The sequence below is a fragment of the Lissotriton helveticus genome, chromosome 3_1 (genome assembly GCF_964261635.1).
Source record: "Lissotriton helveticus chromosome 3_1, aLisHel1.1, whole genome shotgun sequence".
Lineage (NCBI taxonomy): Eukaryota > Metazoa > Chordata > Amphibia > Caudata > Salamandridae > Lissotriton > Lissotriton helveticus.
Window position 1 is genome coordinate 1961183714 of NC_136061.1, and position 19407 is coordinate 1961203120.

At 48.1% G+C, this 19407-nt stretch overlaps 1 protein-coding gene across 1 annotated transcript in view; it reads left to right on the forward strand.

The window, feature by feature from the left end:
* Positions 1-17679, forward strand: part of LOC144824350 (uncharacterized) — a 155466-nt gene extending 137787 nt beyond the window's left edge. The window contains exons 2-4 of the mRNA XM_078683465.1: positions 2025-2153; positions 3184-3548; positions 17623-17679. Of these exons, the coding sequence (XP_078539591.1) occupies positions 2025-2153; positions 3184-3548; positions 17623-17679 (551 nt within the window). The remainder of the gene's footprint in view (positions 1-2024; positions 2154-3183; positions 3549-17622) is intronic.
* Positions 17680-19407: the final 1728 nt, after the last annotated feature.

Genomic DNA, 19407 nt, shown 5'->3' on the forward strand with positions numbered 1-19407 from the left:
GATACAATAAAACAGACCCCCCCACCACCCCGCACAGCCCACCCTGCACCCCTGCAGAAGGCTATGGCCTACCCCCCAGCAGCGTGCCTGTCGCCCTAATTAGAACCCGAAATATAGAAGAAATATAGAAAGAAAGAATCACGTAGATAAAAAAAGGGGGGGGGGAGGGAAAACAGGGAAAAACAGCGGGAGAGGAGCCACAGAATCAAAACCCCTTCGGCCCCCACCCCCCCGCCCGAGAATATTCAGAACCCACGGGAAGATGGTATATACATGGATAAGCACCAGGAACGTTAAGAAGTATCAAACAGATTCATACAATTATAAACGGATCACCCAACCATACCACAAAATAACAGTCCACAGAGGCAAGATCAGCTCAACCCTGTCCTCGCTTTTCGCAAACTGTAGTCGTCCAACGAAGCAGGAAACAGATCACATGGAAACGGAGGTGAATAACAGGGAGTCGAATCACAAATACACTCAAGTCATAGCGATCGCGACACGGATGATCCAGAAAGTACAGTAACCACCTCAGGCAAAGCAGGCACAATTCCAAAGAGAACACGGAGAAAGCCGGTCTGGTGGCACAGTCACAGGATCTTCGTTCGGCCATGTGAGGCAAAGGAGGAAAAGGAGACCCATCAAGGGCGGTCCAGACGGGATCCGGCTGGCGAACCTCCGGAGCAGAAGGAGGCACAGGATGAAGAAGGGCAGCGGACTTCCGCACATCCACACCAACAGCAGCCCCCAGGTCCACGACCCCAAGGAAAGTTCCAGCAGCACATAACAGAGATGAAGCCGCACAAACCGGAGGGGGCCCGGCAGGCCCAGCCAAGGGACCTCTCTCCAGGATAGCAATAGGTGCGGTCATGGGCGCCCCCCAGGAGCGCAGGGCGGCGAGGATGTCGCCAAGTGTAGGATTACCTTTGCAGTATTCAGAAACCGTGCCGTGCGGCGGATCCGCATCGCCGGTCCCAGCAAGGCCAAGAGTCATGGGGCCGGCCGCCATCTTAGAAGCCCGGCGGGGCCGCTGCAAACACCAACCCCCGCCCGGATACCAACGGGGCCAAATAGGATACCGGCAGCCACCGGCGGAGGTGCCACCAGGGCAGGAAGAGGGGCCACCAGAAGAAGGCGATGCGCCGGCACCCCACACGCCGCCGGCACCGTTCTCCGAGCCCCGGCGGAGGCACTCAAAATGGCCGGGTCAGAGAACAAAGGGGAGACGAGCCAGATGTACGGTGAACCCCGTCCAAGGAAGGCAGCGCCCCAACACCAGGCCGCAGGACCGCCGGACCAGGCCCGGGGGGCCGCAATCGGTCTATTAGCACATCGGCCTCTCCGACCGACTCACACCACAACCAAGGGCCGGCCACCGCACCCCGTCCAGCCCAGGCGCCGCCAGGGAGCGCCAGGCCCGGCCGCTCCGGAGGCCCCGAAGCAGACAGGGGCGTAACTCAGGATCCGTGACACCCTGGAACCACCGGAGCAAACGGTAAGCGCCTGTGAGGTATCGTCGTTCCACTGCACATCGTAGAATACTTCCCGGGGCAGGATAAAGGACAGGATAATTGTTGCAGACAGGAGAGTGAACGGAGCCGAGCTAAAACGCGGCCATCTCGGACGCGAGCTTGGCTCCTCACCCCGACTCAAACTTATTAATAGTTACCAGACACATGAAATTATTAGAATAACTGTGCGGGAGCCCCACCTTCTTTAAAGTACTTAAAGTACTGCTGGTGATGACTTACTAGTAGTTGGTGAATCGTCTGGCAGAAGGGCAATGGAATCTTCTTTCTGTAATGAGAAAAATGGTGCACGTTAAGCAAGCATTCATCAGTTGTCATAAGAAGAAGTGTAGCATTTAATGGAATAAGCATATAAAAGGTTAACACCCTCCCCAAAACTGTTACTTTTTTCAATCCCAGTAATAAAAAATGTTTTATGTAACATTTTCTTCCATTACGAGACAAAATAGGTGGTTGTGTATGGCATCTGAAAATATTACATGTTTTTCCTAGACATCACAACATCTGATGCGGCACAGATGACCACCAGTGCCGGAGCCAGCAGTGTGGAGGGGTCCACTCTGGATGCGGCGGCGCCAACAGGAGGAGCTGGGGGGGAAGACTCAGCGGCGGCGGACAGTGGTAAGTTATTATACTCCTTACTTATTGAATTTTTTTTTAGTAGGCTAGCAAAGGAGTGTATGATGTACTGTACAGTAGTACACAGTACACTAGTATAAGTACACTGTACTGTTAAGAACAGTTACTAATTTAGAACTACTTTTTGGGCTATCACGGAGAAGACAGTCAACCTTGACTTGTAATAGCATTAGCGGCGGTACTTCTCAGGTAACCAATGGCCCCCTCTATTTCACTTCAACTCAGCTGGCAAATTTTTATTGTGAAGCCAAGTCATATCAGATGTAGTTTAGGGATGTGAAGAACGAAAAGTTAAAGAAGGGTGATCGAAGGACGAGCGAGTCATAATATTTATGACTGTAAAGAATGGTTTTGTTCAATGCAATTCAACATAAGAAGACGGCGGTTTCCAAAATATAATGAAAAGGTTGTTAGTTGGTTGTTGACACAAAGAAATTTTGGTACATTTGAGACATTAAGAAGAATCATAGACGTACTTTGGAAGCCTGGATGTTATCTTCTTTATCCTCCTCATCGATAGCAGAGGTGTATGATGTAGTAGAGCAGACGCTGAGTGGATGAAGTATGCCAGTGGCAGTGCCATCCCTATAGAAAAGTAAGACATTCCTATCCCCACCTGCATGTACTGCTTAAAGTACTGCGAGTCTGCATCATCATGGCCTGTGTCTGTATGTATTGGGTGAAAGCTGAGTGAGCTGCCATTATGGCGGCTACCACAAGTTCACGTACCAGTAATTTCTTTTGCAAAACAAGAGAAAAAAAGTTAAAAAGGCCTTTTTTTAGTACTCTCTGACTATGTATGTAGTAGTGAGTCCACCCATAGTGCTGCTAGTGGAATTCCTGAAACTCCCAGTAATGTCACAGGCTTACAAAGACGGCGGAAAGATACATGCCAAAATGTTATACTGTGTTTGCTACTTGCTGGTGTTACTGAGTGTCAACTTTCCGTTGAATTATTTTGACTTTATGTTAAAGACTATTGGCTACAGTATTTTTCTTTCTTTCTTCATAGTTGCTACTCCAAAAAAGCTCACCCGCAAGGAGATGGCTGTCCGGGCCAGGGCCCATAAGCTGGAGGCTATTTGTGCAGAGTATCGGCGGTTGTGGGCTCGGGAGCATGAGGAGACATCAACCTCTACATACTCCTCCACTGCCCACGGGTCCACCAGCCAGAGGCCTCCAGCCTCCCGCCGCCGCCGCACAGCAGCAACAAAATCAGCGACCTCCCCCCAGATCCTGGATGGTTCGTGTGCGCCGGCTACGAACAAGAGTGAACTACCTGGAGCGGTTGGGCGAAAAACATCAGCGCCAGCTCCGGGACCTCCCCAAAGAGCTGCGGGACGTGCAGCAACAGCTTTCCAAACTACGCCACCGGAGGTAGTGACTGTCCCTTGCCCCTTTTTTAAAGACTGTTGTGGGGGTCGGAATTGGGTGTTTGGGAAAGGGGACTTTTGGACTTTTGGACATTGGTTGGGTTAGGGAGGGGGGGTGAGTTCGGGTAATTTATTTTATTGTTGTGCTGACAACAACATGAATATATATTTCTTAATAATAATTTTTCTTACTAAAACAAGTAAGGGAAAGTGACTCACTTTGGCCACGGATTCAGAAGTGGAACTTGACGCCGGATGGCCTGCTGATTCAGTTGTACTTGTGCTGTCTCCTTGCAATTTCTGCGCTCTTTTTCGAACCGAGAGGCTGACACAGCGAGCCAATGTTTGTACTTTGAAACATCTGCTTCATCAAAAGGAATGAATGCTTTGCTGGCCACTGCCTTTTTGGACATTGGATCCAGAATAGTGGCACAATTGTAATGTTGTTCTGTATGTATGTTTTGAAGCCTTTCATTGTGAAGTAGGCACCTTAATAACTTCTCCGCCAAATCATATGCTTCTCACTTTTCACCATGATCTCTGAACGTTGAAGACACCTCCTTCAGTTGGTGCTCTAGTATGACCAACAATGGGATAGCTTTGCCCAAAGAACAGTCCTCCCTGCTGACTTCACGCGTGAAGACCTCAAAAGGACGAAGCATGTCTGTCAGGCTTGAAATTAGCTTCCATTCCTCCAACTCTAGCCTCATTTCTTTCTGAGTAGAACCCAGTTTATACTCATTTATTACCCCCCACTGCTCAGACAGACGCTCAAGCATGTAAAAGGTTGAGTTTAAACGTGTTGCCACCTCCTGGATTAGTCCTTTGACTGGCAGTTTACATTCATGTTGAATGGTCCTCAGTTGCTTCCGGGCCTTAAAAGAATGGCTGAAATGTGTGCAGCTTCTTCGGCAGATGGTCAGTAATTTGATGACTGTGTCTTCTTTTTTCAAGAATTCTTGCACCACGATGTTTATCTGGTGCGCCAAACACGGCACTCTGAAATATCCACCATCAGTCACGGCCCTAACTATATTACTGCCATTATCCGTGGAAACATAACCAACTATGCGATTTCTTGGATGCAGCCATTCATAGACCTTCCTGTTAAACTCCTCCAAAAGGTTAGCTGCAGTGTGAGATTTCTCCATGGCAAACATGCCTACTGTTGCATGTTTGCGAGTAGCTTGAAAAACTTTCTCCGTGTCAACACCTGCTTGTTTTAACTGTTGTGTGACCCCTGCAAAATAGACCCAGTGTACGGTGATGCACATGTAATCAAGGGCTTGGCAACTGTCTGTTGTCATGTGGATAGTGTGAACAGCACTCTTCAGAATAGCTGCGCCAATCACCTCCAGCACATCTTGATGTAGTGCTGGAACAGCAACCCTGGCAAAATAGGACCGGCTAGGGACCTTCCATTTAGGGCAGACTGTTGCCACAAATTCTAGAAACCCCACCCCTTCCACGAAAGAAAAAGGGAGAAGGTCCAGCGCTAGCATTTTAGCCAGTTTTGCGTTATACAGACGTACCTTTGGGTGGTTGCCTTCAAATGGCGCCTCCGACCAGAACAATCCGCTAATGGTGGGCTGGACCATTTTACGTGATGATGATGACTTCTTCAATCAGTTAGGCCCAGTGATATCGTTTTTTGCATTGGTGTCTCTACCAGACTCTTAGTGTGCCTCATACATGTTGCAGGGGTAGAGGGTGTGGGCGATACCACTGCAGTGCTGCTGCCAGGGGTACTGGGTGTACCAGAAAAAATGTCTGTCGCTTCTTCACTTCCCCCCTGCACGATCAGCCTCTCGTCATCATCAGATGCAATATCAAGGGATACATTTGGGTTTGTTTTTGTTTTGGCTTCCTCGATCTTACTTAGGTGCTTATACCACTGGATAGGGTGTTGTTGTTTGAGACGACCTCTCTGGCCTCCGGTACCATAGCTGGTACCAAGCTTACCCCGACTAACTGATACTTTGCAAATCGAACAAACGACCATGTTTTCCGCCTTTTTGCTAACAGTAAAGAAGTCCCAAACTGGGGACTGGAAATGTCTGCTGGTGGTGGAGATGATACTTTGACTTTCAATGCCAGATGAAGTGGAGGATGGGCGTGGCTGAATTTGTTTCTGTTGTTCACTTACAGCACCATTACTTGAGGTCGAGCTGGATGGAGGTCCCTGCCGGCCCTTCAGACTAAAAAATATGGAAGCTGTAGGTCGTGTTGGTGTTGTAGTTAACTGCGTTGGTGGTGGTACCAGTGCCACGCCGTCCACATCCACATCCCGTTCAGCAGCCATTCGGGATAGGGTTACAATGTCTGTCTGCTGCATGCCCGCTGGGCCTGAAGTGACGACTGTGATGACTGGGTCATCGTCAGACTGTTCATCAGCAGCAGAAGACACTTCTTCTTGTTCCTCGTCATCACCCATAATTTGAAGCCTTGCGGGAACCTTCCTTTTAGGCTTAGCTACCTTTGTCGGCTCATGGCGTGCCTCACTCTCAGACTGCATTTGTGGGTTCCAATCAGGATCAAGGTCATCAGAATGAAGGGGGCTTTTAGAAGAACTTGTAGTCGTAGTAGCCCTCCTTGACCTTTTTCTTGTTGGGGATCTGGAAGACAATGGATCAACATCAGGAGGAGTGGCTTCCTCGGATGATACTTCTGCTTCAATATCAATTTCCTGATGTGCCCCTACTTCTGGAGGAACAAGCGTTGTAGGCAGTTGTGCCGCTCCATGAACCTCTAGTTGCACCTCTCCATGCACCTGTCCATGCGCCTCTCCTTGCGCCTCTGCTTGTGCCTCTCCTTGCGGCTCTACTTGCGGCTCTACTTGCGCCTCTCCTTGCCCATGAACTTGCGCTTGTACTAGTTGCACCTGTGGTTGTTGCGGCTGTGGTTGTTGAACACTCGTCAGCTGAGTTACACCCGGCGTTGATTGGATGCTACTTTCTTGTGATGAGCCAACATCACTGGTCGATGGTGATTGAACAACCAAAGTGGCTGCCGCGGCAGCACTCGTGGTCTTGGACCTACCTTGGCGTGGTGGCACTGAGCCCAATGAAGCGGAGGTGCTGCTTCCAGCTTGGTCCCCGGCGGACACCGCTGCTGCTGCATGCGTAGTTTTTCCCCCCCAAAAAAGGTGTTGGTGGGCACACCAGTCTCCTTGGTAGGTGGTGCCACTTGCTTCTTCTGCTCCTTCTTACTGGCAGTGGCACTGGCAACTTTTTTCGCTGAGGCGCTACGGCCACCTTTCTTTGGGGCCATCTTCTTCAGATGTCAGAATAGCAGGCCGCAGTTGCACGAGTTGCAGAGTTGGCATGTCTGTGGCCACACGTGACGTCACGTGACGTTGTGCTGCACACACCGCTGCAGGACTTCTTCCTGGCACTGGTGGTTCTCTTGTGCACCTAAAAGCAATGGAAGCCAGAGGAACATCAGTTAAACACCCCAAAAAGTCGAAAAACAAATAATAAATCACCCCAATCCAATGCCATCCATGCCCTCAATGATGTTTAAAATCAAGACACCCCACAGAAAGACTAGGTCCATGCACCACTGAGTACCCCTGGGCATAATGGTTGAAAGCAAGGCAAACTGGGTGCAGGCCTGAGCACACTGCCTGGCTTCAAAATGGGCCCTTGACCCCCACCACATGGCCAGGACCTGCTTGGAACAGGCCTCAAAATGGCCCCCACCCACATGGCCAGGCCCCAACAACACCCCAAAAAGTCGAAAAACACACAAAAATCACCACAATCCAATGCCATCCATGCCCTCAAGAATGTTTCAATTCAAGACACCCCACAGAAAGACTAGGTCCATGCACCACTGAGTACCCCTGGGCATAATGGATGAAAGCAAAGCAAACTGGGTGCAGGCCTGAGCACACTGCCTGGATTCAAAATGGCCCCTTGACCCCCACCACATGGCCAGGCCCTGCCTAGACCAGGCCTCGAAATGGCCCCCACCCACATGGCCAGGCCCCAACAACACCCCAAAAAGTCAAAAAGCACACAAAAAGCACCCCAATCCAATGCCATCCATGCCCTCAAGAATGTTTCAATTCAAGACACCCCACAGAAAGACTAGGTCCATGCACCACTGAGTACCCCTGGGCATAATGGATGAAAGCAAAGCAAACTGGGTGCAGGCCTGAGCACACTGCTTAGCTTCAAAATGGCCCCTTGACCCCCACCACATGGCCAGGCCCTGCCTGGACCAGGCCTCAAAATGGCCCCCACCCACATGGCCAGGCCCCAACAACACCCCAAAAAGTCCAAAAGCACACATAATCACCCCAATCCAATGCCATCCATGCCCTCAAGGATGTTTAAATTCAAGACACCCCACAGAAAGACTTGGTCCATGCACCACTCAGTACCCCTGGGCATAAAATGGATGAAAGCAAAGCAAACTGGGTGCAGGCCTGAGCACAATGCCTGGCTTCAGAATGGCCCCTTGACCCCCACCACATGGCCAGGCCCTGCCTGGACCAGGCCTCAAAATGGCACCCACCCACATGGCCAGGCCCCAACAACTCCCCAAAAAGTCGAAAAACACACAAAAATCACCACAATCCAATGCCATCCATGCCCTCAAGGATGTTTCAATTCAAGACACCCCACCGAAAGACTAGGTCCATGCACCACTGAGTACCCCTGGGCATAATGGATGAAAGCAAAGCAAACTGGGTGCAGGCCTGAGCACACTGCCTGGCTTCAAAATGGCCCCTTGACCCCCACCACATGGCCAGGCCCTGCCTGGACCAGGCCTCAAAATGGCCCCCACCCACATGGGCAGGCCCCAACAACACCCCAAAAAGTCGAAAAACACACAAAAATCACCACAATCCAATGCCATCCATGCCCTCAATGGTGTTTAAAATCAAGACACCCCACATAAAGACTTGGTCCATTCACCACTCAGTACCGGTGGGCATAAAATGGATGAAAGCAAAGCAAACTGGGTGCAGGCCTGAGCACACTGCCTGGCTTCAAAATGGCCCCTTGATCCCCACCACATGGCCAGGCCCTGCCTGGACCAGGCCTCAAAATGGCTCCCACCCACATGGCCAAGCCCCAACCACACCCCAAAAAGTAAAAAAACACACAAAAATCACCACAATCCAATGCCATCCATGCCCTCAAGGATGTTTCAGTTCAGTTCAGTTCAATACGCTTTATTCGATTATTATTAAAAAAAACTATCATAAAAGCACATAAAAAATATTTAGTGAATACAATACATGATACAATTGGATATAACATGATTTAAAAACAGTCATAAAAACGCAATTTAGATATAATATGATCTAATTATTTAAAACGGTCTTTAAAAAACACTCAGGAAAACACAAGGGGATAATTAAAGCAGATACAATGCATGATATAATATGGCAGCAATTAAGTAATAGATGTAAAAAAAACATGCTTTTTCTGGCAGCCATAGATTTTAGAATGTATGTGGCTGTAAAAAAGCATATGTCTGGCTCATTTAACGAGAACAACAAACTCATAGCAGATTGTACAGTTAGAGCAGCATGTTTTTTAAACAGAGGTTTAAGATAAACAATACGAAAATGCAAAAATAGGTCACAAATAAGTAAAAAGTGCATAGTGCTCTGTTTAGTCACTCCATCGCAAGGGCATGGGGCAGTGGGATGTTTTTTAGGACATGGAAATGCCACCAAGTGGTGTGCAATACCTAATCGCATTCTTGTAAGAACGAACCGATGGGATGTTCTGGTAACCAAGGTTAGGTATTTTTGGTAGCCATTAAAGTCCACAGGGGAGAAGTAGAACTGGGAAGTCAATGGCTGCCTATTAGTACATTGGCGGGCTTGAGCTTTCTTCCTCAGATAGGTACATTTGATTTCTTTCTTAGGGATATCGGTCGTGCTGCTTGGATTTTCCAAAATGTTCACGTTAAATATATCCTTAAAAGTTGTTACGATGTATTTAAGCCATGGGATCTGGAGACATTTATCAAGGCGAAGGCAATCTTTAATGATACTTCTGTTGAAGCCAGTTTCTTCCTTCAGCAATATGGATCTCCATACCATCAATGGTCTTAACCCTATTAAATCTGTCAGATGTTCCATCCCTACCTCATTATGTGTTAATACGGTGGAAGCTGACATTGGTGGGCAAAGTAGTTTTAAAAAAAATCTATTTTCTTCGATTTGTAATTCTTCATGGCGGCAATGGCCCCAGACCCCGGCTCTATAAAGCGCTATCGATACGCATCTATTCCGGTAGGAATGAAGCATATCATACACACGGCGGTCCCCTAATTTGTTCGCAAATTTGAAAATTCCATAAGCGCATTTAGACATTTTGGACCTAACATTAGATACCTCCTGTGACCACATGCCGTTGCTGGTGAAAATTATGCCCAAATAGCAAAAAATTTCCACTACTAGAATTTTTGGGTCCTCGATATAAAAAGATTTTAATTTCCTCATTTTTCGGCCACATGACAAAATAAATGTTTTAGAATTATTAATCTTCAGTTTTCTCCCCTTAATAAAATCTGAAAATCTGTCCATTAGTCTCTGCAGACCTAGGGGGGTCCTTGATAGGAGTACAGTATCGTCTGCGTAAAGCAGAACGGGTATACGTTGACCCTCCACTTGTGGTGCATCATAATCGACCAGTTTAAGTTCTGCTTCAATAGCATTAATAAAAAGGGAAAAAAGAAGAGGTGCAAGAACACAGCCTTGCCTTATGCCTTGAGTGACCTTAATTTTGCCAGTACATTCTCCCGCTAGTCCATAGCGTATACAAGCAGATAATTTGGTGTAAAGTCTAGCCATAAAATATATAATTGCCTCTGGAGCACGTATATTCAGTAGTGTTGACCATAATAGTGCATGATCAACCAAATCAAAAGCACTACTAAGGTCTGCGAAGCAGAGAAAAAGTGAACCCTGCTTTGCACACGTATATTTCCTTATTAAGAGATCCAGGTTCAAGCATTGGTCCAGGGTCCCAAGACCTTTTCTGAACCCATATTGCGACTGGGCCAGGATCTTATTGTCCTCTGCCCACTCTTCAAGCCTGAGCAGCAAGACCCTGCTCGTAGAGTCTAAAATGGAAATAGGTCGGTAATTTTTGGCTTCAGACCTATTTCCCTTTTTAAAAATAGGGATTATTATAGACTCACCCCAAGTAGATGGTACACTATCCAGTACGGCTGCATTAAAGACTTTAGTCAGGACGGGGCCCCAAAGCTTCATATCGGCTTTATATAGGTCAATAGGCACCCCGTCTGGCCCGGGGGCTTTCCCTCCCTGCTGAGCCTAATAGCAGTTTCTACCTCCAAAGGCGTAATACTGAGAGGAAGAACAGGCCAAAGGTCTTCTGCATTACTGGTAGTTAAAATTGGATCCGTGGGGTCCAAAATACTACTGAAATGAGAAACCCAACTTTCCTCACTAACATGGGATGTTATAACCGGTGCTTCATCACTTCTAAGAAACGGGCAATTAACTGTGTCCCAAAAGAGCTTACTATTGGATAACTCCACAGCCATAGTCAATTTACCCCAGGCTTCTTCTTGAAGCTCCCGCTTCCTGCGCTTTAGCTGCTCTTCATAAGCTAACCTGAGGGTTAAAATAGTTGACCTATCCCTGGGTTTGTTTGAAAGGGCTTTCTTTAACTTCTGTAATGACTTAGTACAGGCATTGTCAAACCACCCTATGTTCTGCTTCTTTCTGCTCGCCCTAGTAATAGTCAAGATATTATTGGTTATGTCATTAGTCTTTTTAAAACAGAATACAATGCGAGGGGGGTCTTCATTCTCGTCCAAGCAAACATTTAACTCTGTTAGAGAGGCCGTGACAATTTTTTTCAGCAAACTTTCCGAATTTTCTCCTTTCCACTTGATCCTGTAGCCATTAGATCTACATGAATCAATATCATTTGCAAGATTTTGGGTAATCTGCTCCTTATAATCCCAAATGAATAGTGTTAAGGCGATACAATTGTGATCGATAAGACTTAGGTTAGTATCTCCGGGGTATTACAATATACCCTAATGTCCGCTGAAATCAACAGGTGGTCAATAACAGAACTGGCATTTCTGCCGGTAAAAGTTGGAATACAGTTGCCCTCTCCATCTTTGGCGCTCTGCAGTGCTTCCAGGTCAAATTTAACCATAATGGAGTTCAACAACTCTCCATAGATATTGTGTATAAATTGCATGCATTCCTCACCTCTATCATCAGTAAACCCGCAAGCCTTTGTTAATGAGAGGGGGCACATAGATATATTAAAATCACCCCCCAAATAATATCAAAATTAACACAATTGTCCAGGCATAACTTGTCAAGTGCTTTTCCAATTCACTGACCACATTAGATCGTGTAGAATCAAACAAATTATTATAATAATTGATTAACAAAACGTTACGTCCGATCTTATGTCGTAACCATAACACTTGAGAGTGATAACCAATCATTTCATACGATATAACATTCACTGGCAGTTTAACAGACAATAATACAAGGAGACCTCCTTTGGCTCTACCCATGGCAGATCCCAGGGCTAGTAAATTAAAAGAGACATACCCAGCATATTTAATATGGTCCCTACACCACGTCTCCTGTAGGCATAGTATATCATGGTTGTTAACAATGTCCCTCCATCCAAGTGAGTCAATTTTGTTATGCCACCCCACAATATTCCAAGAGGCCAGATTATAACCCTTGCCATGGGTTCCTATTCTAGATCCAGTTACTTCGTGGCATACATATGGTACTACATCTGGGCTCCTTATTACCACTTCAGTATGAGTCCAAATAGTGTGATTCAATGTATTTAAAGGCCTTTGGTCATGTAGGCCACTTACAATATGATCAATGATTTGAGGATCGGACAGGTTAACAACCTCTGAGGGATCCAAATTTTCTTGTGCCACCACAACAACGCTATGGTGGTGAGGGTTGTGTCAGTCTAGTTCTTCTAGTGAGGTTAGAGGCGCAAATCTATTAGATGTCGGGACATTAAAGTATTTAGCTGCCGGATTTTGGAGAGGGGGTCTCTTCTGGTTGCAAAATGGAGCCATAGTACTTTTTCCTCTAAAATGTCTATAAAAAACCCTAGCGGTAGGAGAGAAATACTATCATCGTTCAGGGGCTGAAAGGGGCCATTTTCTAAAACCATTCGTGCACAATATGGATTTTTAAAATTAACAATTATACAATCTCCCCTAATAACCTTTTCTGAATGGCCAATCCAATTGACTTTCCTAGTTGTGAGGATTTGGTCCGCTCGGGTTATTGGAAAGTCGCAATTGCATTGGGCCCAATCAAGCACTTTGTTTTTGAGTGAATCATGTGACTCTGTGGCTTTTGGGGCAAGGGGAGGGACATTTGCCAGTACCACTACATACGGACAACAGGCTGGGGGTAAATCTATATACCTTGATCTTTGAACTTCAGGTCTATTAGTGGCAGGGCTAGCTGCATCTATCAATATCGTATCTTTGTTTCTCCATGAGAGGGAACTCCCTCATGCATCTTGACCGCCTTCAGGTAAAATATTAGCACTTTTTGAGGGCTGTGAAACTACATTCAAACCATTAGCCTGCCCTTCACTCCTAATCGAGGCACTAGTGCTTTCTATCCGGTTAGTAGGCAGTGGACCTTGGGTACAATCTTGATTTCCCATTGGTCTTCCAAGATTACTTTTCCCCAATGCTATAATTACATCGTTTAATCTACATATTTCGTCCTTAAGGCCCTTTATTTCCTCATCAAGAAGTTTAATGTGTGGTACCAAAGTGTTGGTAACTTGTGTAATAATCAGGCTAATCTGTTCGTTACTAAAAGAGCCTGTTGAGGTTTGTGCTTCAACTGGGGGCACAGAACTAAGTACTTTAGTAGTTTTTCTCTTTACAGGACATTGCTTCGACACTATAGGCTGAGTTTTCCTACAATTCCGCCTTCTTTTTGGTGAAGGAGAGTTATTAATAGGGGTATTGGTGGATACATTCAGTTCATTGTTGGTAGCATCTATATTGGATGAAATGATGTCTTGATTATCTGCGAAGGATAATTCAATGGGTGTGTCTGTTTCAGGTACGGGCTCAGTTTGAATAAAGGGTAACAATGGCAGACCTGGAAAAGAACCTAGGGCCAGATGTAGGTCGGTCGGTAACGGCCGAAAATCGGTATTTTCGGCCGTTACCGACCGGTAAATCAGAAATGGTATGTAGGGCCCTGAATTTTACCGAATCGGTAAATTTACCGATCGGTAAATTTACCGATTCTGTAAAATACCGAATCGGTATTCATTACCGATTCTGTACATATGTGATGTAGGTGGGACTCTTCTGAGTCCCACAAGCCGTACAGAATCGGTATTTTACCATCAAATCTATTTGATGGTAAAATACCGATTCCGGTGTGCATGCACATGTGTGCATGCACACCTGTGCCATCTGACAGGCAGACCTGCCCTTAGGGCAGGTATGCCTGTCAGATGGCACCCGAGCCTCTTTTGGGGGTGCCAGAGGGTGTCAAAGTGACACCCCCAGCACCCTTGTGTCAGTCGGTATTTACCGATTCGGTAAATACCGAATCGGTAATGCCCATTCATTCCTATGGGCTTCAAAGCCCATAGGAATGAATGGGCATTACCGGTCGGTATTTCCCGAATCGGTAAATACAGATTTTTACCGATTCGGTAAAAGGAACATCTGGATGTTCCTACATGTCCCCCCTTCTCATTTACCGAATCTTATTTACCGAATCGGTAAAATTCGGTAAATAAAATTCGGTAAATGAGTCCTACCTACATCGGGCCCCTAATCCCTGTGAAATCCTACGTTCTGCCTTATCAATCTCCTAGTTAATAGCACTAACTGCCTTGGATAAATAGCAGTCTATCGTTGATCCTGGTATTTCGGGTATACCTTTATTTAATTTACGTTTGGCCATGATCCAAAGATTACACCCGTTACCAGAAGTTTTTACAAAGGGGAATAAAGTTAATTCGAAAGACGGCCAAAATTAAAAAATCTCGCAAATGTGAAATATAAGATTTCAGCGATAATTACTCATTAAAAAACAGAACATGCAAATAAAGCTTGAACTAAAATTGGTGATTTGTTCAAAGGAGGAATACCGGAAAATTCCTAGCGAAGGAAAATTACAAATATCACAAAAAAAACAAAAAAGAACCACAGTGCCGGTATCAACAGTTTGTGGGGCTACAATCGTCCAGCATTATCCTAGAAAATAGGCCATAGAGGATGGCCCAGCCCGGCCTCGTCTGGCCCCGGATGGCCACAGACGGTCCCGCCCTTGTCCCGGGCTTCTCCCGCGCGCGACTCGCGTGGCGAGAGGTGTTCCCTGCTGTTAAGGCGCCTCAGGGCGCGATGTTGACGTCAGAGCTGCGCCTGCTCCTTGGGCAGCTGGGGAATGCAGTCTTTTCCCGCGTCGTGGGGCTCGCCTGAGCCGGGTGAAGGTACCGCGTCCCTCGCGGTGTCTGTCAGGTAGGCAGAAGCCGTTGCCCTCACGTTGTGGTAATGCGATTGAGCAGTGTCCCCCAGGAGCGCTTGGCGCTCCCTGCTGTTAAGGCGCCTCCGGGCGCGATGTTGATGTCAGAGCTGCGCCTGCTCCTCGGGCAGCTGGGGAATGCAGTCTTTTCCCGCGTCATGGGGCTCGCCTGAGCCGGGTGAAGGTATCGCGTCCCTCGCGGTGTCTGTCAGGTAGGCAGAAGCCGGTGCCCTCACGGCATGGTAATGCGATTGAGCAGTGTCCCCCAGGAGCGCTCGGCGCTCCCTGCTGTTAAGGCGCCTCCGGGCACGATGTTGACGTCAGAACTGCGCCTGCTCCTCGTGCAGCTGGGGAATGCAGTCTTTTCCCGCGTCGTGGGGCTCGCCTGAGCCGGGTGAAGGTACCGCGTCCCTCGCGGTGTCTGTCAGGTAGGCAGAAGCCATTGCCCTCACGGCGTGGTAATGCGATTGAGCAGTGTCCCCCAGGAGCACTCGGCGCTCCCTGCTGTTAAGGCGCCTCCGGGCACGATGTGGACGTCAGAGCTGCGCCTGCTCCTCAGGCAGCTGGGGAATGCAGTATTTTCCCGCGTCGTGGGGCTCGCCTGAGCCGGGTGAAGGTACCGCGTCCCTCGCGGTGTCTGTCAGGTAGGCAGAAGCCGTTGCCCTCACGGCGTGGTAATGCGATTGATGTTTCAATTCAAGACACCCCACAGAAAGACTAGGTCCATGCACCACTGAGTACCCCTGAGCATAATGGATAAAAGCAAAGCAAACTGGGTACAGGCCTGAGCTCACTGCCTGGCTTCAAAGTGGCCCCTTGACCCCCACTACATGGCCAGGCCCTGCCTGGACCAGGCCTCAAAATGGCCCCCACCCACATGGCCAGGCCCCAACAACACCCCAAAAAGTCGAAAAACACATAAAAATCACCCCAATCCAATGCCATCCATGCCCTCAATGGTGTTTAAAATCAAGACACCCCACAGAAAGACATGGTCCATGCACCACTCAGTACCCCTGGGCATAAAATGGATGAAAGCAAAGCAAACTGGGTGCAGGCCTGAGCACACTGCCTGGCTTCAAAATGGCCCAATTCAAGACACCCCACAGAAAGACTAGCTCTATGCACCACTCACTGCACCTGGGCCTACTGGCTAGTGAGGCTTTACAGGCACCCCAACATTTTAAAAAAAATCAACATATAACAGCTAAAATTCCATGACATAAATGAGAATTAAGTTAAAAAAAATCACAGAAACAGTTGTATCATGCATCCATGACTAACCCTGGACCTACTGGATACTGTGGCTACCCACAGGCCACAATATAGTTTTTTTACAGTTGTGAAAAAGTTTTAAAATTGTAGTTGCAGCAACTGCAATGCCCCAAACAAACAACACCAACTTACTTGTAAAATCTCACATCCAAAAGTGATCCAAACTCCAAAGTCCTAAAAGTCCTCAAATACAAATATCCAGCAGCAGCCACAAAAAGTAATTCTTCCAGCTCCAGATCCAAATCAAAAGTGACCAGGACATGGACAAAGCACTGGGAAGAGCCTGCTGGACAGGAACAGGAAGTTGGAGACTCTGGGGCACTTCCTTCCTCCCACCCCCCCCCCCCAAAACAAATGGACTCCTTGCACCAAAAAGTGCTGCCAAATGTCAATCTGAGGAGTTATTCTGATCAAAATCAACATTTTCAGAATGTTTATACCTGCCTGCGGTGGATTTCTTGTGCAGAATTGCAATTTTTGCAATTTCGGGAACGCGAGCTGTTCAAAGCTCCCGCCGGAAGTCAGCTGCGCGCCGCATCTACCTGTTCGACATTGTTTACTCCCGCAATGTGTGATCGCGGGCCTTTATGACGTACTCGCGTTGTCAAACTCTCGCTGTGCAAGATGGCAAGCCGCGATGATGTAATTGCGTTCGTAAAAAACTCTCGCGCGATCACTCAGCAAGATCGAAAATGGCGCAACACACGCAAACCGGGAGAAAAACAACTCGTCGGACTCAGAATCACGGCAAGTCAACGCCGCACGCGCGATATTGTATTTTTCAAGCGCGACCAAGCAAAATAATTCGTAGCTTGCGAATTTGCGGATTTTTGGGCAAATTCGCGCGATTCGCGGATCGCGAAATTGCCAAAAATCCGCAAATTTGCCCGCGAAACGGATTTTACGCCCATACTTAGTCATAGTGTGCAGCCCTCTTACATTCCAGGTGATACAGCGAAAATCAGGTACTGCCCCCATCGTAGTAGTATAATTTTCTCATTTCGCTCCGTACAAAATTAGACATACCGTTGATCCCTATGCCCCAACCATTCCCCCTACCCCCCTGCCCTCCCACCCTCCCAAGAACAGGTCCTAGAACAACACTGCTAGTCCCCATCCAAACCATGCTAACAATCAACACACACCTAAGCCCACCAGTAGTCAATGCGGGCATGCCTTATGGGTGATGGGGGGTGCTCAGTGCCAACGGGCAACCGCGTGCGTTTCAGGAATAGTCTCGCTTAGATTCCCCATTGAAACACAGAATCCTCTTCCCACCTGTGCTTTGTTTCAGAAACTATCAATCTCCTACATATCATTCGAGATTGTCATCCCAGGACGTCCCTTGTAAAAACCCCATCAAGCACCAACACCGCTCCGTCGCATCAGTGGCCACTCGCCTTTGCCTGTCTCCCTAACATTCCCACAACAACCCTCCGAGTTGCAAACCATCACTCATCCAGTAGTCTGTCTGCTGTGGCCTGTGTGACCTGCGGCAGGCGTATACTGTCCGCCTCTGAGGCCTCTGTGTCTGACTGGGCTTTGTCCTTCTCCGAGTCCATGCCCTCCGGCGACTGCAACACCCGGTCTCCCGACAAAGCTGACACCGCTTCCAGGGCCTCCCGTCGCTCGACCTCAGTTTTTGATAACAAAGGCTTTCGCAGCTCCCATCGCTCGCGCCGAAGCCAGCGTGACTCATTCTGATGCTGTTCCCTCGAAGACTTCCGGGCCTGGCGTTCCATTCGATCCGTACCAGCTCTATAAGATTCTAACCACGTCCATGCATCCTCTGGGGTATCATGGAAATGAGTGTTACCATCCAACATTATTCTCAGTTTAGTCGAGAACAACAGGGAGTACAGGAGTCCTTCCGATCTCAACTCTTTTTTAACTGCCATGAAGGATGCACGGCGGTGCTGGATGTCCAAGGTATAATCCGGAAAGATTGTCACTTTGCTGTTTCCGACTTGATATGGGCCATCTGTGCGCGCTTTTAGGAGTAATAAGTCTCTGTCCTTATAATGCAACAGGCGGGCTACCACCGGGCGGCTTCGCAGGCACCCTGTGCGCTCGTTCCAAGGTATAGAAAGGTGATAATCCCTCAGCGGCCACCACTGTCCTCAACCAATTCTCCAGGTATTGCACCATGTTTGATCCCTCCGCTTTTTCAGGCAGGCCGACTACGCGAATGTTATTTCGCCGATTTCTACTTTCAGCGTCCTCAGCTCGTTTCCCCAGCGCCTCGATACGTTCCAATGCTTCTGTCATTTTGTTCGCCAACACAGTTTGGGCTGGCGCCACGTCCTGCAGTATTCCCTCTACTTGTTTCACTCTATCTGCGAGCTTAGAGTGATCCGCTCTGAGGAGGCCAAGTCCCGTCGCCAATTGCGCAATATCCTGTTGCAGGGCCGTGCGTGAGTCTGCAATTGCCGCCAATATACAATCAAACTGCTGTTGCATCCTAGGGTCCTGGGGTACCTCCTGGGTAACCAACTCAGCCTGGATGGCACCTCACTCTCAGGTAAATGGTGCGCCCCATCCTTCTTTCCTTTTGTTTTCCCCATGTTCATGCCCTCTAGTATGTGGCCAAGTTCTTATACGTACCCCCCCGGCGTCCCGACCTCCCACGATGTGCCAGCCGCCAATTCCACATCAGTTAAGATCAGGAGTCCTGCTCCCTAGGAGGGTCCCTGGTCAGTAGTGTAGTTGCCCCAGCATGCAGAGCGCCATAGACCTCCAGTGGTGTCAATTCAGGAGCACTGGAGTACAGGTCATGTCACTGCCATCAATCTTATGCCACCATATCATGTCCCGTGCTCATGCGCATTACCATCAATAAAAGTACAACCTCTCACTCCTCAGATGCGACCCAAGCACATTTCCTCCACTGCTTCTGGTCCTTCTCAGGGTATGCCCCCTCTGCCGTCCCAGCCAGGGCCCCCCCTCCCTCGTGCTTCCAAGCGCTACCACGGGCTCAGAGCTCAACTGTACTTCTCCGTCGCCAGGGCTGCCTCGAGGATATCGGGCACCCGGTCCGCCCCAGGCCGCCCCGCCCTGGAGGTCAAATGATCCGCCAGAG